The following is a 23,083-nucleotide window of genomic DNA, read 5'->3' as shown; positions in this document are numbered from 1 at the left end:
ACTCTGGGGTCTCTTACATGTGACAGTGGACTCTGGGGTCTCCTACATGTGACAGAGGACTCTGGGGTCTCTTACATGTGACAGTGGACTCTGGGGTCTCCTACATGTGACAGAGGACTCTGGGGTCTCCTACATGTGACAGAGGACTCTGGGGTCTCCTACATGTGACAGAGGACTCTGGGGTCTCTTACATGTGACAGAGGACTCTGGGGTCTCCTACATGTGACAGAGGACTCTGGGGTCTCCTACATGTGACAGAGGACTCTGGGGTCTCCTACATGTGACAGAGGACTCTGGGGTCTCCTACATGTGACAGAGGACTCTGGGGTCTCCTACATGTGACAGAGGACTCTGGGGTCTCCTACATGTGACAGAGGACTCTGGGGTCTCCTACATGTGACAGAGGACTCTGGGGTCTCCTACATGTGACAGAGGACTCTGGGGTCTCCTACATGTGACAGAGGACTCTGGGGTCTCCTACATGTGACAGAGGACTCTGGGGTCTCCTACATGTGACAGAGGACTCTGGGGTCTCCTACATGTGACAGAGGACTCTGGGGTCTCCTACATGTGACAGTGGACTCTGGGGTCTCCTACATGTGACAGAGGACTCTGGGGTCTCCTACATGTGACAGTGGACTCTGGGGTCTCCTACATGTGACAGAGGACTCTGGGGTCTCCTACATGTGACAGAGGACTCTGGGGTCTCCTACATGTGACAGTGGACTCTGGGGTCTCCTACATGTGACAGTGGACTCTGGGGTCTCCTACATGTGACAGAGGACTCTGGGGTCTCCTACATGTGACAGTGGACTCTGGGGTCTCCTACATGTGACAGTGGACTCTGGGGTCTCCTACATGTGACAGTGGACTCTGGGGTCTCCTACATGTGACAGAGGACTCTGGGGTCTCCTACATGTGACAGAGGACTCTGGGGTCTCCTACATGTGACAGAGGACTCTGGGGTCTCCTACATGTGACAGAGGACTCTGGGGTCTCCTACATGTGACAGAGGACTCTGGGGTCTCCTACATGTGACAGAGGACTCTGGGGTCTCCTACATGTGACAGAGGACTCTGGGGTCTCCTACATGTGACAGAGGACTCTGGGGTCTCCTACATGTGACAGAGGACTCTGGGGTCTCCTACATGTGACAGTGGACTCTGGGGTCTCCTACATGTGACAGAGGACTCTGGGGTCTCCTACATGTGACAGAGGACTCTGGGGTCTCCTACATGTGACAGTGGACTCTGGGGTCTCCTACATGTGACAGAGGACTCTGGGGTCTCCTACATGTGACAGAGGACTCTGGGGTCTCCTACATGTGACAGAGGACTGTGGGGTCTCCTACATGTGACAGAGGACTCTGGGGTCTCCTACATGTGACAGAGGACTCTGGGGTCTCCTACATGTGACAGAGGACTCTGGGGTCTCCTACATGTGACAGAGGACTCTGGGGTCTCCTACATGTGACAGAGGACTCTGGGGTCTCCTACATGTGACAGTGGACTCTGGGGTCTCCTACATGTGACAGAGGACTCTGGGGTCTCCTACATGTGACAGAGGACTCTGGGGTCTCCTACATGTGACAGAGGACTCTGGGGTCTCCTACATGTGACAGAGGACTCTGGGGTCTCCTACATGTGACAGAGGACTCTGGGGTCTCCTACATGTGACAGAGGACTCTGGGGTCTCCTACATGTGACAGAGGACTCTGGGGTCTCCTACATGTGACAGAGGACTCTGGGGTCTCCTACATGTGACAGAGGACTCTGGGGTCTCTTACATGTGACAGAGGACTCTGGGGTCTCCTACATGTGACAGAGGACTCTGGGGTCTCCTACATGTGACAGAGGACTCTGGGGTCTCCTACATGTGACAGAGGACTCTGGGGTCTCCTACATGTGACAGAGGACTCTGGGGTCTCCTACATGTGACAGAGGACTCTGGGGTCTCCTACATGTGACAGAGGACTCTGGGGTCTCCTACATGTGACAGAGGACTCTGGGGTCTCCTACATGTGACAGAGGACTCTGGGGTCTCCTACATGTGACAGAGGACTCTGGGGTCTCCTACATGTGACAGAGGACTCTGGGGTCTCCTACATGTGACAGTGGACTCTGGGGTCTCCTACATGTGACAGTGGACTCTGGGGTCTCCTACATGTGACAGAGGACTCTGGGGTCTCCTACATGTGACAGAGGACTCTGGGGTCTCCTACATGTGACAGTGGACTCTGGGGTCTCCTACATGTGACAGAGGACTCTGGGGTCTCCTACATGTGACAGAGGACTCTGGGGTCTCCTACATGTGACAGTGGACTCTGGGGTCTCCTACATGTGACAGAGGACTCTGGGGTCTCCTACATGTGACAGTGGACTCTGGGGTCTCCTACATGTGACAGTGGACTCTGGGGTCTCCTACATGTGACAGAGGACTCTGGGGTCTCCTACATGTGACAGAGGACTCTGGGGTCTCCTACATGTGACAGAGGACTCTGGGGTCTCCTACATGTGACAGAGGACTCTGGGGTCTCCTACATGTGACAGAGGACTCTGGGGTCTCCTACATGTGACAGAGGACTCTGGGGTCTCCTACATGTGACAGAGGACTCTGGGGTCTCCTACATGTGACAGAGGACTCTGGGGTCTCCTACATGTGACAGAGGACTCTGGGGTCTCCTACATGTGACAGAGGACTCTGGGGTCTCCTACATGTGACAGAGGACTCTGGGGTCTCCTACATGTGACAGAGGACTCTGGGGTCTCCTACATGTGACAGAGGACTCTGGGGTCTCCTACATGTGACAGAGGACTCTGGGGTCTCCTACATGTGACAGTGGACTCTGGGGTCTCCTACATGTGACAGAGGACTCTGGGGTCTCCTACATGTGACAGAGGACTCTGGGGTCTCCTACATGTGACAGAGGACTCTGGGGTCTCCTACATGTGACAGTGGACTCTGGGGTCTCCTACATGTGACAGAGGACTCTGGGGTCTCCTACATGTGACAGAGGACTCTGGGGTCTCCTACATGTGACAGTGGACTCTGGGGTCTCCTACATGTGACAGAGGACTCTGGGGTCTCCTACATGTGACAGAGGACTCTGGGGTCTCCTACATGTGACAGAGGACTGTGGGGTCTCCTACATGTGACAGAGGACTCTGGGGTCTCCTACATGTGACAGAGGACTCTGGGGTCTCTTACATGTGACAGAGGACTCTGGGGTCTCCTACATGTGACAGAGGACTCTGGGGTCTCTTACATGTGACAGAGGACTCTGGGGTCTCCTACATGTGACAGAGGACTCTGGGGTCTCTTACATGTGACAGAGGACTCTGGGGTCTCCTACATGTGACAGAGGACTCTGGGGTCTCCTACATGTGACAGAGGACTCTGGGGTCTCCTACATGTGACAGAGGACTCTGGGGTCTCCTACATGTGACAGAGGACTCTGGGGTCTCCTACATGTGACAGAGGACTCTGGGGTCTCCTACATGTGACAGAGGACTGTGGGGTCTCCTACATGTGACAGAGGACTCTGGGGTCTCCTACATGTGACAGAGGACTCTGGGGTCTCCTACATGTGACAGAGGACTCTGGGGTCTCCTACATGTGACAGAGGACTCTGGGGTCTCCTACATGTGACAGAGGACTCTGGGGTCTCCTACATGTGACAGAGGACTCTGGGGTCTCCTACATGTGACAGAGGACTCTGGGGTCTCCTACATGTGACAGAGGACTCTGGGGTCTCCTACATGTGACAGAGGACTCTGGGGTCTCCTACATGTGACAGAGGACTCTGGGGTCTCCTACATTCTGGGGTCTCCTACATGTGACAGAGGACTCTGGGGTCTCCTACATGTGACAGAGGACTCTGGGGTCTCTTACATGTGACAGAGGACTCTGGGGTCTCCTACATGTGACAGAGGACTCTGGGGTCTCTTACATGTGACAGAGGACTCTGGGGTCTCCTACATGTGACAGAGGACTCTGGGGTCTCTTACATGTGACAGAGGACTCTGGGGTCTCCTACATGTGACAGAGGACTCTGGGGTCTCCTACATGTGACAGAGGACTCTGGGGTCTCCTACATGTGACAGAGGACTCTGGGGTCTCCTACATGTGACAGAGGACTCTGGGGTCTCCTACATGTGACAGAGGACTCTGGGGTCTCCTACATGTGACAGAGGACTGTGGGGTCTCCTACATGTGACAGAGGACTCTGGGGTCTCCTACATGTGACAGAGGACTCTGGGGTCTCCTACATGTGACAGAGGACTCTGGGGTCTCCTACATGTGACAGAGGACTCTGGGGTCTCCTACATGTGACAGAGGACTCTGGGGTCTCCTACATGTGACAGAGGACTCTGGGGTCTCCTACATGTGACAGAGGACTCTGGGGTCTCCTACATGTGACAGAGGACTCTGGGGTCTCCTACATGTGACAGAGGACTCTGGGGTCTCCTACATGTGACAGAGGACTCTGGGGTCTCCTACATTCTGGGGTCTCCTACATGTGACAGAGGACTCTGGGGTCTCCTACATGTGACAGAGGACTCTGGGGTCTCCTACATGTGACAGAGGACTCTGGGGTCTCCTACATGTGACAGTGGACTCTGGGGTCTCCTACATGTGACAGAGGACTCTGGGGTCTCCTACATTCTGGGGTCTCCTACATGTGACAGAGGACTCTGGGGTCTCCTACATGTGACAGAGGACTCTGGGGTCTCCTACATGTGACAGAGGACTCTGGGGTCTCCTACATGTGACAGTGGACCCTGGGGTCTCCTACATGTGACAGAGGACTCTGGGGTCTCCTACATGTGACAGAGGACTCTGGGGTCTCCTACATGTGACAGAGGACTATGGGGTCTCCTACATTCTGGGGTCTCCTACATGTGACAGAGGACTCTGGGGTCTCCTACATGTGACAGAGGACTCTGGGGTCTCCTACATGTGACAGAGGACTCTGGGGTCTCCTACATGTGACAGAGGACTATGGGGTCTCCTACATTCTGGGGTCTCCTACATGTGACAGAGGACTCTGGGGTCTCCTACATTCTGGGGTCTCCTACATGTGACAGAGGACTCTGGGGTCTCCTACATGTGACAGACAGGCTGGACCGTCTGGTCCTGTCGCCATGGCAATATTCCACTTCAACACCAACCGGAAGCTTCCTCATCACCCATGACCATATTAGGCCCTATTAGACTCTGCGTGACGGCCCCCTTTGGACTAAACAAGCCATTCCAACTCCAAAAAGGAACCATTCAACCTGTGATGTACAGCTGCACTTGTACAGTGTATATTTTTGTGACCTTTCGCTACAAAAAAAAAAACTGTCGGAATGTTCAGAAAACGTACTTTCATGACGTCATTACACTCGTTGCCTGTGCCTGGCACTTTTATGCAAGCGCGGATGCAAAAAGTCAGCATGTCACCAACTGGAGGCTTAAGTGACGCCTAAAAACTTGGGATTTAAAATAGAAAAAAAAGTTGCTTAACCACGACAATGTCTGATGAATGTATTCACGTCTTTTATTTCCATCCTGGTCTAAATTGTGTCGCTATTGTCAAAAGCATTCGGTGCAATGCCGACTGCTTCCCACCAGAGGGCGCTGTTAGATCTGCTTAGCAAGGCTGGCGTTTATTGCAGTAAGATCATTTACACCAGGGGTGTCCAAACTTTTTCCACTGAGGGCCGCACACTGAAAAATCAAAGCACGCGGTGGCTTTTTTCATTTTCAAAACCAATACAATATACTTTTTTTATTTGTTGGGGATCCCTCAAGTTAGGTCTTAAGGACCCAGAAGGGTTTCATTTTTAAAAAAGTTTCAAAATAAGTCATATATAATTTTTTCAGAAAAACCTTAAGTCTCTAATTCTACTTCATTATTTAATACATTTTTACAAACTGTTTGTCGAAACCCTATGTTTGGGGTCAAAAATACAAAATTAAGTCATATATTATTTTTTTTAATAAAACCCTTGAATCTCTAATTCTACATTATTTTTATTACATTTTACAAGCTTTTTGTCAAAACCCTATTTTTTGGGTCAAAATACAAAATATACAATATTTTTCCCGAAAAGATTTTCAAAGTGGGATATTTTACGTAAATTAATTGGATACCTAAATTTATCATTGATTCATAGCAAAACTGATTTGAATGTTATATATATATATTTTTAAATCAAAGACAGTTAAATTCCACTAAAATTTTGGGGATCCAAAAGTGCCCCACTCATAAAAAGGTCATGCTTTTAAAAAATTGTTTTTCATTCAACACTTAAATCTCTATCAGCCTCTATATATATATATATAGTAATTATTTTAATATATTCATTTTAGCAATCAGAATATGTATTTTTAAAATTTTCATATTTAAGGTTTTGTGTCCTTTTGTGCTTAAATCAATTTATAGCAACATTGATTTTGGTTCATTATTTTTGGAGAAATTATGAAAAAGTATTAAGAGTCAACAATGCAACTTTTTTTGTATCATTTCACCTGTTTGCTCTTTTATTACACTTTTTAATGTTTAAAAAAAATGTTTTAGTATTTTTAGAATGTGTTGTGACCCACAAATGGCCCCCAGGCCACACTTTGGACACCCCTGATTTACACAAACATGGTTTTTACTGGAATTTAGCCATACAGTTTCAATGTCAATGCTTCTTTTTCGCTGATATTTCTGTAATGCAAAACAAAAATGAGAAAAAATACAATTCATTGCTTTTTTGTGTGCAAGGCAGAAAGTGCCTTTATAACAAGCAAACATTCCCTCCACAATAATTTGTTTTTGCAACCATCGATGTCAAGTTTACCTGCACTGTGATGGAAATCATTGTGGTGTTCAGTGATTGGTGGATCAATAAAAGTACTTTCTTTCGCTGAGGAATTGTTTTTTTACTATCAACATGTGACAAGAGCAAAATGTCCAAGAATGGCATCAGTTGCTCTGGGCAACTTTGGATTGTGTCATGCTTTAAAAGAGAAACTTGGGAGAAGGCCAAGAAACTCCAGTTATAACAAGACTTTTTTTTCCTCTGGCACCATTCTTTATCTGAGTGACAACAAATGCTCACGCAGGTTTTTAAGTATGGTGCTGAATGAGATGCACGACAAAAAAACTAGGATAAAACATTTGAATTTATTACACCTCATTTCATGCTCACAACTAGACAAGTGTTTCATTGCTTGTTGGGGTCAAGCAGCATTCTTCAAGCCATCCAGGGGGCATCTGAAAAGAAATAAAAAGAAAGCTATTAATATAGAATATATAAATTGCCGCCGGGTATATAGTATGCACCTGCCTAGAATTACTGCCGGGTCAAACTTGTTCGCAAAATAATTAGCGCATGCTTAGCATTACCGCCAGCTCAGGATTAACGCCGGGTCAAACTCGTTTTGCAAAATATTTTTATTAGCGCATGTCTAGAATTTCCGTCGGGTCAAACTCGTCACGTCACGAGTGACACTTCACCTGTCATCATTTTCAAAATGGAGGAGGCTGATTTCAATCATTTGAAATCGCATAAAGGGAAAAAGATTAAGAGCTATTCAGTAGGATTTAAGGTCCAAGCTATTGAATATGCCAAAAAGAACAGTAAGCAGCTATGTTTTATTAATATACCGTAGCTGCGTGTGTCAAATATGAGTCATTAAATGACTCCCGCCTCCTGGTGGTAGAGGGCGGTAGTGATCCTTCTTGCGACTACTCGGCTGCAGAAGAAGTGACAACAAGCAGCAAGAGTGAGCAGCCATCATTAAGTTTTTCCTCTCGCTTGCACTTTAAACATGGAGGATTACATATCTAAAATAAAACTGTTTTCTAAACTGGACTTTCAATGGAAGCAGGAGGTAATAAAGGAAGATCTCCATTTGAAAACTGAAGAAAGATAAGGAAGACTTCCATAAACAAGTTATCGATGCTTTTGATTCAAAGGAGTTGCACATGGACTTCATTTATAAGTAAAGGGGCGGTTTAGCTCGGTTGGTAGAGTGGCCGTGCCAGCAACTTGAGGGTTGCAGGTTCGATCCTCGCATGCGCCTTCCAAGTCAAAGCTGTTGTGTCCTTGGGCAAGACACTTTACCCACCTGCTCCCAGTGCCACCCACACTGCTTTAAATGTAACTTAGATATTGGGTTTCACTATGTAAAGCACTTTGAGTCACTTGAGGAAGAAGCGATATAGAAATATAAATAACTTCACTTCTAAAAGTAAGACCATAACATGTTTTTTTTTATTAAATGTGCTTTTCATGATGGTACCCTTACACCACATTTAAATTTATAAGCGCAGGCCTGAATTTACCGCATGCCTTTGGTAAGCGCCAGAGTGCGAAGAGGTCTTAAAATAATTAGCGCCCCGGTGGCAATTCAAGGAAATTCTGTAATTTACAATTTCTATTATGAAAATATACTTACACTTTATGAAGCATCATGCTGGCAGGCCTTCACAATAATAGTCCACGAGTTAGGACAGCGGCTGACCAAACTAGTTTGGCGTTCATTCCTAAAACACAAATGTATATATGTAGATTAATAAAACACACAACATATGTTTTTAATGGTTTGGATGACATTTTGAAGTTGACTTCATTACACATAAGAGTCTAACCCAATAATATCATTTATAATCAAAGCATTATTTTGAAAATGTACTTACACTATAAGAAGCCTTGTCCTGGCAGGCCTTCACAATAATAGTCCACGACTTGACAGTGGCTGGCCAAACTATGACATTCATTCCTAAAATAAATATATGAACACACACACTAGTAAAAAATGTACAATAAACAGCCATAAGTTTTTAATGAGTTGAATCAGATTTTGAAGTTAACTTCATTACACATCAGAAGTCTAACGCACAGTATCATCATTTACTATAATATGGTAGTTTTATTTTGAAAATGTACTTACACTTAAAGCCTCGTGCTGACAGGCCTTCACAGTAATAGTCCCCGACTTATGACAGTGGCTGACCAATCTAGTTTGATGTTCATTCCTACAATAAATGAATAAATAAAACACACACATTAGTAAAAAATGTACAATATACAGCCTTAAGTTTTTGTTTGGTTGAATCAGATTTAAAGGTTTAACTTCATTACACATCAGAAGTCTAACGCACGTTATCATCATTTACTACAGGGGTGTCCAAACTTTTTCCACAGAGGGCCACAGAAGGAAAAATTGAAGCATGCGGGGGCCATTTTGATATTTTTCATTTTCAAACCATAACCAAATATATGGATTTTTTTTTTTTTAATCTTTAGGGCTCCTGGGGAGCACAGAGGGTCTCAGTCACTAAAATGTTAAAAATAAGTCAAATTATTATCATTTTTTATTTAATGCTTACAGTAAATCTCTATATCAACTTGAGGTTGATTTAAAGTAAAACAAATAAGGTTTTATGCCTTTTCTGTCAAAGAGAACTTTGTATTTTATAGAAAAACTGAAATATGGAGTATTTAGATCGATAGATAGTACTTTATTGATTCATTCAGGAGAGTTCCTTTATTTAGCAATTAAAGCCCTCAAAGATCAATAATGCAGGACACCATTGATTTTAATGATTTAATATTTATGAGTAATCACAGTGAAAAGTTAAATAAAATCCTACTAAATATATTTGAGATCCAAAAGGTTCCCCACTCATAAAGTGATGCATTTTTATTAGTTTTTTTTTTTTTACTTTTAACACTTGAATTTCAAGATCAACTTCCGATATATCTGTCGTTTTAAGTTTGAACTATTATTTTGTTAGTTTTTTTGCTCTTTTGTCAAAATTTTGATGTATTTATATGGCAACCACACAACATATGCAATATTTTTTCCACATAAAACATTTTAAAGTGATAATTTTAAAGCAATAATTACCAGATTTTTTTGTCCTTTTTTTTGGAGCAATGGAAAAAAAAGAAAAGGAAAAAAAGACTGCCTGCATGGCAGCTTTGTGTCAACATTGCCACTTTTTCCCTCATTAGATTTCACCTCATTCCACTTTATTTTAAATGTTTATTTTTTGCAATACTATCAATTTTGCAATTTTTGCAGAATGTGTGGCGATTAGCTGCGGGCCGCACTTTGGACACCCCTGATTTATTATAATTTCTAGTTTTATTTTGAAAATATACTTACTTAAAGAAGCCTTATGCTGACAGGCCTTCACAATAAGAGTCCACGACTTATGACAGTGGCTGACCAAGCTAGTTTGATGTTCATTTCTAAAAATAAATGAATAAATAACACACATCAGTAAAACATCTACAATATACAACAATAGGTTTTTCATTGGTTAAATCAGATTTTGAAGTTAACTTCATTACACATCAGAAGTCTAACGCACATTATCATCATTTACTATAGTAGGTAGTTTTATTTTGAAAATGTACTTACTTAATGAAGCGTTCTGCTGGCAGGCCTTCACAGTAAGAGTCCACGACTTATGACAGTGGCTGACCAATCTAGTTTGATCTTCCTTCCTACAATAAATGGATAAATAAACACACACTAGTAAAAAATGTACAATATTCTGCCATAAGCTTTTGATGAGTTGAATCAGATTTTGAAGTTAACTTCATTACACATCAGAAGTCTAACGCACGATATCATCATTTACTATAGTTTGTAGTTTTATTTTGAAAATATACTTACTTAAGGCCTTATGCTGGCAGGCCTTCACAATAAGAGTCCAAAACTTATGACAGTGGCTGACCAAGCTAGTTTGATGTTCATTTCTAAAAATAAATGAATAAATAACACACATTAGTAAAACATGTACAATATACAACCATAGGTTTTTCATTGGTTGAATCAGATTTTGAAGTTAACCTCATTACACATCAGAAGTCTAACGCACATTATCATCATTTAGTATAGTAGGTATTTTTATTTTGAAAATGTACTTACTTAATGAAGCGTTATGCTGGCAGGCCTTCACAGTAAGAGTCCACGATTTATGACAGTGGCTGACTGACCTAGTTTGATGTCCATTCCTAAAATAAATGAATATATAAACGCATTAGTAAAACACGTGTAATATATAGCCATACGTTTTTGATGTCTTGAATCAGATTTGGAAGTAAACTTCATTACACATCAGAAGTCTAACGCACAGTATCATCATTTACTAGACTATTCTGTTTTATTTTGAAAATATACTTACACTTAAACGCCGGCAGGCCTTCACACGCGTGGGCCGCCACGTGGCTGGCGGTTTGACCTCCGTTCCTAACTGAAACAAAAACCAAACAATAATAAACGTTTAACCATACATTTTTGTTGATGTTTAGAATTAAAACAGTTTCTTACTTTAGGCGCTTTTTTCCCCCAGCGACGCAACTGATGACGCAACCGGCGACGCACGAGGGCTGATTTAGAGAAATAAAATCAAAACAGTTTGTTATGTTACTAATAGCACTAGAAAATAAAAATATGATATATTTATCGGGAATAGTGAAGCTCCCAACTTCGAGTAAGCAGCGTGCTCCTCCATCTTCAACGACCAAGCCCAAACTGATCCAGGATATAGTTTACACCACTTCCGGTGTCTACTTTCTGGCGGAGTGATACCTCCTCATCAGAAGTCCGAAAGAAGAGAAAATAAACAACATTCATTCATATGAAAATAATAATTTAAATAACATAAACAAAAACGTTTTAGCACAAAAAAATGATAATGTACAAATCCACATAGCTGTGTTGGAAATATACACAGGTCTCTACTTTCTGGCGGAGTGATACTTGCGTAAATACCATGCGTAATTATGACCAAACATTCGACGCTCTAATCCTTACTTAACAAAATTGTGCATAAAAAAATAGTTTAAACAACTCATCACTTATGCCTACAACATAATGTTTTAACTTTTAAAGTATTATGAAAGTTTGAAATAATATTTACACTATACATGCCGACTTTGAGACCTCCGATTTCGGGAAGTGTAAAGGGGGGTAGAGGGTGGGGGCGTGGTTCGGGTGGGGGGCGTGGTTAAGAGGGGTGGCGTATAATTCACCAACTCGAGTATTTCATATATATTTCATATCTATATAAATATATATATACATATATATATATATATAGGTTGATTGGCAACAGTAAATTGGCCCTAGTATGTGAGTGTGAGTGTGAATGTTGTCTGTCTATCTGTGTTGGCCCTGCGATGGGATGGGGACTCGTCCAGGGTGTACCCTGCCTTCCGCCCGATTGTAGCTGAGATAGGCACCAGCGCCCCCCGCGACCCCGAAAGGGAATAAGCGGTAGAAAATGGATGGATGGATATATATATGTATATATATATATATATTTATATAGATATGAAATACTTGACTTTAAGTGAATTCTGGCTACATATATTTATTTTATTATATATATATAAATAAAAGAAATAGTTGAATTTCAGACGGCAACTATCAAATACACAGTAATAAAAACACAGTTGTTCTACTAACTGTACTGTGCTTGCTGGTTACTAAAAAACAACAACAACACTTATCTTTCACTATTTGAATAACCTTTGTTCTGCCATTTGCGTATTGGCGAGCGATCTCCGAATCCGGGAACATCCTTCACGGATTTGTTGCAGACATCCGCAAATGAGAACGGGATGTTGCTTCCAGCTACCAGCATAGCCATCCATCTTTGTCTCAGCATAAGTTACACCATCGGGTCTCCATTTTGCGAGGTGGGCCATAATACTGGGTTGTGAACGGTGCTGCGCTGCGGACGCTTTGTGCTTCGCTGACCGTTCATGGCTGAGTATATCCATTCACCGTGTTCAATGGAGAAGTCTGTTCTACAAAATGTACAGGCAACATACCCCTTTCCCTTCGAACTCTCCTGGATAAACTGAAATTCTTGTTTCCAATCGTTCTGGAACTTGCATGCGTATTTCTTCATTTTGCTCGTCGAAGGTGTAATATATTAGGTTGGAATCAATAACCAGGCGACGTGATGGAGTTATGTCTCTTTACTGTGGGCTTCAGAACAGACTCCCTAATGCATGTTCCTTGACTGCACTTAAATGTAGAATATATTTACATTCTATTCTATGTACAGTAGATGGCAGTGTTGTCCTGTTTAAGAGAGTCACAACATTGAGTCAGGTTCTCATGGAGCTGGAGTGGGCGTGGCCTCCAGCTTCGGGAGAAAATTTGTCCAGGGAGGTTTTCGGGCGAGGCGCTGAATTTCTGAAGTCTACCGGAAAATCCGGGAGGGTTGGCAAGTATGGATAAAGATCACAGTGTACGTCAGATGTGCAGGTTTCATTTGTCATTCAATTGCTTGTATTCTGTCACGTGACTTCTTCCCGAAGTGTAAAAGGGTGGTTGTCAACCAAGCTAAGGTAGCAAGCCGCGCACAAACTCTCTGAGATTGCAAGTGGTCTAAATCTTCCTGCAAATAGCAAATACAAACAAAATATTTTAAAAAAATGCAATGGAATCCATCACTATATATTATCTATCAATCAATCAATCAATGTTTGTTTATTTATATGGCCGGAAACCCACATTTAGAGAGTCTCCCGGAAAATCCGGGAGGTTTGGCAAGTATGCACTAAGAAACACGGAGCAGTGAAGAACTATTACCTCCTCATCAAAAGCCCGAAAGAAGACGAAATAAACTTGCGAAAAAACTACAAAGTCTCCTGTGGGGAAACTTTGCTTTGATCAAAAAAATAACAGAAAAATCCGCAGCTTATTCCAAAATGATTGTGTGTCTGTCTCCTATGTAATTTCCTTATGGAATAATGTTGTAAATGACAACTGTTGGATCAAAACGTGGTCCCTTCCTAACAGGTATTTACTTCCCAACAAAGTCAAAGAGATATCATTTAAAATCATCCATCGCTATTACCCTGTAAAGACTGTGATGGTTAGATATAAGGACATTGATGTTATGTAACATGCACCCAGAGACTGTCAACCACTTGTTTTATACTTGTGAAAACACTCCATCACTATGGCAGGCATCTGTCGCTTCATCCTGGACAATATTTATGACAAATTTGTGCTTTACTTTAAAGATGTGATTTTTTGGGTTTTACACTGTATGAACAAAAATTTGAAAAGGAATTCTACCTTTGCAACCTCATTATTTTATTGGCTAAGTTTTATATTCATAAATGTAAGTTTCTTAATACCCGTCCTATCTTTTGTGCCTTTAAAAAAGATCTGGAACTTTACATTAAAACGCTCTCTACCTCTAACAACAAAAAAGCTGTGAAAACGATGATGCTGTGTTCCAAATTCAAGTTGTTTGATGAATCTGAATAAGCCTATGGCTTTGCATTTTGTTTATCATATATATATATATATTTTTTTTTTGTATTCTATTTTAATTATTTTGAACTTACAACCCCCTGGCGCTGTTTTGTACTGTTTTCATAATGTTTTATAATGTTTTATATTGTTGTTTGACTTACTGTTTGTAATTGTTGAAATTTATAAATAAACCTTTAAAAAAACAAACAAAAAAAAAAACAACAACAACAAAGTCACTTCCTGCACCGGACATCCGGTTCTTCAAAATAAAACTCTCTTCTCCTATTGGCTGACGTCGCCTCCGCCCCGCCCCCTGCTTTCCAGAAGTCCCGCCCCCGCAGGTTTCATGTCAGGAAGCGAAGAGCTAACTCGCAGTTTATGGCCCGCCATGCCTTTTAAAGCTCGCTTCAAAAAAAACATCCCCCGACATTTTTGACGTCAAATCTATGGAGTGAAGAAAAGCAGCAACAACCAGCCGTGGTACTTTTGATTTTAGACCCGCCGCGATGGACTGGAGAGTGAGCAGCCGGGCCCTGCTGTGCTGCTTGTTGCTGTACTGCGCCGCTCTTCCACAAAAGGTAAAGATGGCTAATTCATTACATCTTTTTTCACACTTTTTTGGTTTTTTTAAACTTTCTTTCGTCACTAAAGAAATAAATGTTGCCGTAAATGTCGACTACGAGCGCCACAATGAATACCGCGACAGCAAGCTATCGCTATAGCTCGTTTTGCTGCTGCTGCGCTTTAATAAAAGTTTTCTGGACCAATCAAAAACCTTTTTTTTCTTTTTTATCGTCTTCAAAAGTAATCAGGTTAGTTTCAGTTTGTTCCGAACACGCATACGATACAACGTAATGCATCACACAATTCCAGTTAATTAATTACAGCACGTCCGAAAAGGAGTAGGAAGAAGCAGAGTTTATTTAATCCCTTTCATGCCATACAAATGTCCTTAAAGGCCTACTGATATGCGATTTTCTTATTTTAACGGGGATAACAGCTCCATTCTATGTGTCATACTTCATCATTTCAACATATTTTTGCTGAAAGGATTTAGTAGAGAACATCCACGATAAAGTTGGCAACTTTTGGTTCTGATAAAAAAAGCCTTGCCTGTACCGGAAGTAGCAGACGATGTGCGCGTGACGTCACGGGTTGTGGAGCTCCTCACATTGTTTACAATCATGGCCACCAGCAACGAGAGTGATTCAAACCGAGAAAGCGACGATTACCCCATTAATTTGAGCGAGGATGAAAGATTCGTGGATGAGAAAAGTGAGAGTGATGGACTAGAAAGAAAGAAAAAGACTGTACAGTGGGAGCGATTCAGATGTTATTAGATAAATTTACTAGGATAATTCTGGAAAATTCCTTATCTGCTAGTCTTTTAGTGAGATTTTAAGGTCTTACCTGTACAACCTGAAGGTTGGCCCCGCACCTTTCTTCAGCACCAGTCGACGGGTGGTGGCGATGCCCATCTCTGCCCTTCGCAAGGGACCCTCTTCGAAACACGATATTTTGAAATAATCGCTGCATAATACACTGTACTTTGTGTGTGTGGTCCAATCCAACAGTGTTCACTTGACCGCTCTGTTCCATAGTAAAGCTTCACCGTCATCTTTCTGGAATGTAAACAATGAAACACCGGCTGTGTTTGTGTTGCTAAAGGCGGCTGCAATACGCCGCTTCCCACCTCCATCTTTCTACTTTGACTTCTCCATTATTCAGTGAACAAATTGCAAAAGATTCAGCCACACAGATGTCCAGAATACTGTGGATTTATGCGATTAAAGCAGACGACTTATAGCTGGGAACGGTGCTGGAACAAAATGTCCTCTACAATGCGTGACGTCACGCGCATGTGTCATCATACCGCGACTTTTCAGCAGGATAATTCGCGGGAAATTTAAAATTGCAATTTAGTAAACTAAAGCGGCCGTATTGGCATGTGTTGCAATGTTAATATTTCATCATTGATATATAAACTATCAGACTGCATGGTCTAAAGTAATGGGTTTCAGTAGGCCTTGAAGTCATTTATATTTATATAGCTCTTTTCTGTAGTGACTCAAAGCGCTTTTACATAGTGACACCCAATATCTAAGTGCCATTTAAACCAGTGTGGGTGGCACTGGGAGCAGGTGGGTTAAGTGTCTTGTCCAGGGACTAGGGTGGTGGAAGTGGGGATCGAACCTGGAACCCTCAAATTGCTGGCACAACCGCTCTACCAACCAAGCTATTATCTAGTTTGTGGACTATGACATGCTGGACAGACATGGACGGCGTCTGTTTACACAACCTCCAGTTTATTTACCTTTTTTAGAAACGACTTGAAAGTTTTTTTTCTTTCTTTAATTAAAAGATAAAAGTGCACAAAAGCAAGTTGTTGATATCCTTGATGTTGATTCAATCACAAAGATGATGTCATCCACTTCAATGCGGTTTACTTTGATAATATAGCTGTTTTTTTCACCAATTACCATCTCAGTAAACACTTCAAAATCAAATAAAATGTATTTATAAAGCACATTAAAGGCCTACTGAAAGCCACTACTAGCGACCACGCAGTCTGATAGTTTATATATCAATGATGAAATATTAACATTGCAACACATGCCATTTAGTTTACTAAATTGCAATTTTAAATCTCGCGCCGAAGTATCCTGCTAAAACGTCGCGGTATGATGACACGTGCGCGTGACGTCACGCATTGTAGAGGACATTTTGTTCCAGCACCGTTCACAGCTACAAGTCGTCTGTTTTCATCGCATAATTCCACAGTATTAGGGACGTCTGTGTTGCTGAATCTTTTGCAATTTGTTCAATGAATAATGGAGACATCAAAGAAGAAAGCTGTAGGTGGGAAGCGGTGTATTGCGGCCGCCTTTAGCAACACAAACACAGCCGGGGTTTCATTGTTTACATTCCCGAAAGATGACGGTGAGGCTTTACTATGGAACAGAGCGGTCAAGCGAACATGGTTGGATTGGACCACACACACAATGTACAGTGTATTATACAGCCATCATTTCGAAAGATCGTGTTTCGAAGAGGGTCCGTTGCGAATGGCAGAGATGGGCATCGCCACCACCCGTCGACTGGTGTTGAAGAAAGGTGCGGGGCCGACCTTCAGGTCTTACAGGTATGACCATATAATCTCACTAAAATGCTAGTAACACAATAAGCAGATAAGGGATTTTCCAGAATTGTCCTAGTAAATTTGTCTAATAACATCTGAATCGCTCCCACTGTAGAGTCTTTTTTTCTTTTCTAGTCCTTCACTCTCACTTTCCTCATCCACGAATATTTCATCCTCGCTCAAATTAATGGGGAAATCGTCGCTTTCTCGGTCCGAATCGCTTTCGCTGCTGGTGGCCATGATTGTAAACAATGTTCAGATGTGAGGAGCTCCACAACCCGTGACGTCACGCGCACATCGTCTGCTACTTCCGGTACAGGCAAGGCTTTTTTTATCAGCACCAAAAGTTGCAAACTTTATCGTCGATGTTCTTTACTAAATCTTTGCAGCAAAAATATGGCAATATGGCGAAATGATGAAGTATGACACATAGAATGGACCTGCTATCCCCGTTTAAATAAGAACATCTCATTGCAGTAGGCCTTTAAAATGCACCATAGGGGTCGGCAAAGTGCTGTACAATAGGCAGGTTAAAAGATAACACAAGAAAAACAAGCAAACACAACACAAACAGAGCACGGTAAAAAAAACAACACTCCTAGTGTCACCATAATGACCAGCAGTAAAATACAGTAGCGTAGTAGGCCTAAGGCTATGTCTACACTAAGCCGGATAAGCGCTTAAACCAGTGGTCCCCAACCCCCACAAGAAATAATGAGTTATTTCCGTTTTATTTATTATCTGAGCACGAACAATCTTTTATTTTGTAAAGTATTTTATTTTGAAAAATGACCGGATAGGTTGGTTGGCAACACTAAAATATTTTATTTTGAAAAATGACCGGATAGGTTGGTTGGCAACACTAAAAAAAATGTGCCCTAGTGTTTGAATGTGAGTGTGAATGTTGTTTATCTGTGTTGGCCCTGTGATGAGGTGGCGACTTGTCCAGGGTGCACCCTGCCTTCCGCCCTTATGCAGCTGACATAGGCTGCAGCGACACCAAAAGGGACAAGCGGTAGGAAATGGACCGGATTCTCTCGGTTATATCTTGGTCACTTGAGTGCCAAAACTTAACCCAGCTAGCAAAATAAGTCTTTGGGAAGTTTTTTTGGTGATCTCACGATCCACTCTTCCCTCACTTGTGAACAAGACTCCGAGGTACTTGAACTCCTCCACTTGGGGCAGGGTCTCCTCCCCAACCCGGAGATGGCACTCCACCCTTTTCTGGGCGAGAATCACAGACTCGGACTTGGAGGTGCTGATTCTCTTCATCCCGGTCGCTTCACATTTGTGCATTTTCAGCAGGTGCGGCTTATACTCTGGAGCGATTTATAGTCCGAAAAATACGGTATATGTTTTTTCCCTTCTTTATTATGCAATTTTGGCTGGTGCGACTTATACTCCGGTGCTACTTTATACTACGAAAAATGCGGTATATTTTTTTTCCCTTCTTTATTATGCATTTTCGGCCGGTGCGACTTATACTCCGGAGCGACGTATACTCCGAAAAATACGCTATGTGTTTTTTTTCCCTTCTTCATTATGTATTTTCGGCATGTGCAACTTATGCTCCGGTGCGACTTATACTCCGAAAAATACGGTATATGTTTTTTCCTTTCTTTATTATGCATTTTCGGCCGGTGTGACTTATACTCTGGAGCGATTTATACTCCGAAAAATACGGTATATGGTTTTTTCCTTCTTTATTATGCATTTTCGGCAGGTGCGACTTATACTCTGGAGCGATTTATACTCCGAAAAATACGGTATATGGTTTTTTCCTTCTTTATTATGCATTTTCGGCAGGTGCGACTCATACTCCGGTGCGACTTAACTCACAAAATACGGTATATGAAAGGGAATAAGCGGTAGAAAATGGATGGATGGATGGATGGATGTTTTTTCCCTTCTTTATTATGTATTTTCGGCAGGTGCGGCTTATACTCCTGAGCGATTTATACTCGGAAAAATACGGTATATGTTTTTTTCCTTCTTTATTATGCATTTTCGGCAGGTAGGACGTATATTCCGGTGCGACTTATACTCCGGAAAATTTCGGTATATGTTTTTTTCGTTCTTTATTATGCATTTTCGACAGGTGCGAGTTATACTCCGAAAAATACGGCATATGTTTTTTCCCTTCTTTATTATGCATTTTCGGCCGGTGCTACTTGTACTACGAAAAATATGGTATATATTTTTTTCCTTCTTTGTTATGCATTTTCGGCATGTGCGACTTATACTCCGGAGCGACTTATACACCGAAAAATACGGTATATGTTTTTTTCCTTCTTTATTGTGCATTTTTTGGCGGGTGCGGCTTATACTCTGGAGCGATTTATACTCCCAAAAATCCGGTATGTGTTTTTTTTCCTTTTTAATAATCCATTTTCGGCAGGTGCGACTTATACTCCGGAGCAATTTATACTCCGAAAAATACGGTATATGTTTTTTTTCCTTCTTAATTATGCATTTTCGGCAGGTAGGACGTATACTCCGGAGGGACTTATACTCGGGAAAAATACGGTACTTTTCTCTTCAATCAATCAATGTTTCCTTCTATAGCCCTAAATCACAAGTGTCTCAAAGGGCTACACAAGCCACAGCGACATCATCGGTTCAGATCCCACATTAATTTCTTGTAGTGTGTGTGATTTAGCTGAGGTGTGTTGTTTGTCCTGGTCAGCATGGCCTGCCAGCCTGTCATTGATTGAACCCCCAAACGCTGCTTTTGTCCCAAACAAATATAGCGTATACAAAAAATGTGTTTTCTTTGCGATCTTATCAAAGCTGCAGCTTAGTTGAGCTTTGAAGGTGCGTGACACCACTCCACTGAAACAACACCGAGCTGTTGATAAAGACTGATATTAGCGTAAAGCGCTCTGGTTGAGAGTAAAGTACATGGCAAAAATGTGCAAGGTGTTGCCTTAACGACAACCTGTGCTGACCCCACGCTTCAGTGGTGTTGGTACACCTGCACCTGTTGCTGATATTATTTTACCATATCACCATTTCTTTTCACTGCTATCTTTAATGAACGTGAATGAAGTTTAAACACCCTCGGGACTGTCAGCACATCCCTGAAGAGAAACTGACAATAACTATTATATGCTTTAATCACAGGAGCGTGGAGGGTGATTCAGTTTGTTTTTCATTCTTGTTGTTTTATGTGGCAAAAAACTGATTAGCGCAGCCATGCCGAGTGGTGGCCTTATTTTTTACACATGACTCTAATTGACATACATGGCACCCCCAAAGGGTTGTGGTCAAAATGCTGTGGAAGACATACTAGCACACAGTACATCCAACCATTTACTACCACTTGTCCCTTTTTAGGGGTTGCGGGTGGTCGTGTAAGTAGTTTTAGAAAATTTTGAGCACGTTTAAAATTACCGCGATATTAATGATAACCATGATAATTTTGGTTACAATAACCGTGATAAGAAATTTTCATATTGTGACATCCCTATTTATATATATTTTTTATCACTGTATGTATGCATATACACATGCAATGTATGCATGTGTGTGTGTGTGTGTGTGTATATATATATATATATATTTAAAGGGTTTCCCACACATTCATTTAATTGTAGCGGCCCGCCACGAAAAAATTACGGCCGCCACAAATAAAAAAATAAATACTTTTTTCTTTTTTTTTCTTTTCGGCTTTTGACTCGCTCGACAGCTCATAAAAGCAATGGGACTCTGTCTGTGAATGGAGCTTGTAGTTACAAATTATATAAATATGTAAATATTATATAAATATGTATATAAATATGTACATAAAGTGTTGTAATTATATTCCAACTCCGCGTTCTTCTTGGTCATCGCTACTGCCTCATATATATGTATATATATATATATACATATATATATATATGTATGTATGTATATTTATATATATGTATGTATATGTGAGTGTGTGTATAATTGTGAAACATTGAAAAGTGTTCCATTCATTACAATGGGAATTTTGGGAAAACGATAAACATCATGAACCATGAATGTCCCAATGAGCTGAATTGGTTGGTGTTGGAATTGTTTGACTCTGTTGAGAAATGTTGAAGTAGTAACCATTTTAAATTGAGAAATGGCATTATGGATTTCTTAGGTTTCGGATAAAAATTGGGAATTTTACTATTTAAAAAAAAAATGTTTTGTTCGTGGAATGTTTGACTACTCCTTCCACATGGAAAAAGGTATTGGAAAAACGAGAATTTTGGTAAGTCTTTGGACGGCGTGGCGCAGTGGGAGAGTGGCTGTGCGCAACCCGAGGGTCCCTGGTTCAAATCCCACCTGGTACCAACCTCGTCATGTCCGTTGTGTCCTGAGCAAGACACTTCACCCTTGCTCCTGATGGGTGCTGGTTGGCGCCTTGCATGGCAGCTCCCTCCATCAGTGTGTGAATGTGTGTGTGAATGGGTAAATGTGGAAGTAGTGTCAAAAGCGCTTTGAGTACCTTGAAGGTAGAAAAGCGCTATACAAGTACAACCCATTTATTTAAGTCTTGGAATGATTTAAATTAGAAAAATGATGGTTTGAATGTCCAGTGGAAGAGTTTTGAAGTTAAAAATGAAAGTTAAAGTAGCAATGATTATCACACACACACTAGGTGTGGTGAAATTATTCTCTGCATTTGACCCATCACCCTTGATCACCCCCTGGGAGGTGAGGGGTGTAGTGGGCAGAATCATTGTTGGTGATTCGAACTCTTGATGCTGTGTGCCCAGCAGGGAGGCAATGACTCCCATTTTTATAGTCTTTGGTATGACTCGACCGGGGTTTGAACTCAGAACCTACCTATCTCAGGGCGGACACTAACCACTAGGCCACCGAGTCGGTGGAATGGTTGAAATTGATTGAAAAATGTCAAAATTGTGGAATTTTGAAAAACGGCCTATGAATGAAAACTGTGAATTTTGGGAAATACGGGAAATTTTTGGAGAATAGTGGATGGCGAGCACACGTGTCCTGAACGTTTTGAAGTTAGAATGTCATCCAATAACAAATGTGGCAGCAAGAGGGCGTCTAAAAACATTTGAGAAGAATAAGATTAAGCAGGAATAGTAACTACATACATTTTGTTTTGGTGGAGGATTGCATAAAAGTGAATGTGTTGGAGCATTCACACAATAAACCCTGCCCTGCTTTTCCCCCCCAGTCACTGGAAAATTCCCAGGAGATTTACCATATTTTGAAATACAAATGTTGATGTTCCTCTGACCCGCAGATTTAGACAATGTTTGGGAAACCACCCCCAATGTATTTCTGGTGCTTAATCAACCCCAACATTAAAACATCAAACCTTGTCATGCTGCGGACTGACGTATAATACTTATCTTTAGGTAACTTTTACTGCAAATAAATCCATCCATCCATTGACTACCGCATGTCCCTCTCTGGGTGGCTGGATGTGGAAGGTTCCTGCAGACGTTATCTCCTTCTATTGTTGACTATTTTTTTCATACGGTGTTGATGTGGAAATGGTTGCCTCGGAATTTTATTGGTGTGGCACCGAGCGGAGATGTTGACATGCGGAGTAAGCACTCTTCATTCTCTAGCAGGTGACTTTTCAAATGATGCTACAAACTAACAGTAATGCTACTTTTTGTAGCAACGATTTTGCCCCACACTTGACAAATTACAGTTGTTTGTATTCGACAT

At 41.9% G+C, this 23,083-nt stretch overlaps 1 protein-coding gene and 1 long non-coding RNA gene across 4 annotated transcripts in view; one reads left to right on the top strand and one right to left on the bottom strand.

The window, feature by feature from the left end:
- Positions 1-6,626: 6,626 nt before the first annotated feature.
- Positions 6,627-11,588, bottom strand: LOC133541706 (uncharacterized). 3 transcript variants are annotated; one of them, XR_009803960.1, is made up of 11 exons: positions 11,484-11,588; positions 11,326-11,384; positions 11,180-11,248; positions 10,924-11,009; positions 10,669-10,751; positions 10,411-10,496; positions 10,153-10,238; positions 8,932-9,016; positions 8,678-8,760; positions 8,437-8,524; positions 6,627-7,249 (listed from the first exon to the last, which is right to left on the bottom strand). It is a non-coding gene; the product is annotated as an uncharacterized LOC133541706 (long non-coding RNA). The 3 variants fall into 3 exon arrangements; XR_009803958.1 differs by having other exon boundaries at positions 11,326-11,550; XR_009803959.1 differs by lacking the exon at positions 10,153-10,238 and having other exon boundaries at positions 11,326-11,549.
- Positions 11,589-14,582: 2,994 nt separating this feature from the next.
- Positions 14,583-23,083, top strand: part of LOC133541705 (serine/threonine-protein kinase/endoribonuclease IRE1-like) — a 71,327-nt gene continuing 62,826 nt past the window's right edge. Inside the window, exon 1 of the mRNA XM_061885261.1 lies at positions 14,583-14,855. Coding sequence (XP_061741245.1) covers positions 14,784-14,855 — 72 coding nt within the window. The 5' untranslated portion in view covers positions 14,583-14,783. The remainder of the gene's footprint in view (positions 14,856-23,083) is intronic.

Source organism: Nerophis ophidion, linkage group LG23, assembly GCF_033978795.1.
Source record: "Nerophis ophidion isolate RoL-2023_Sa linkage group LG23, RoL_Noph_v1.0, whole genome shotgun sequence".
NCBI lineage: Eukaryota > Metazoa > Chordata > Actinopteri > Syngnathiformes > Syngnathidae > Nerophis > Nerophis ophidion.
The sequence above is the reverse complement of the archived record's forward strand: the minus strand, read 5'-3'. Positions and strand labels throughout refer to the sequence as shown.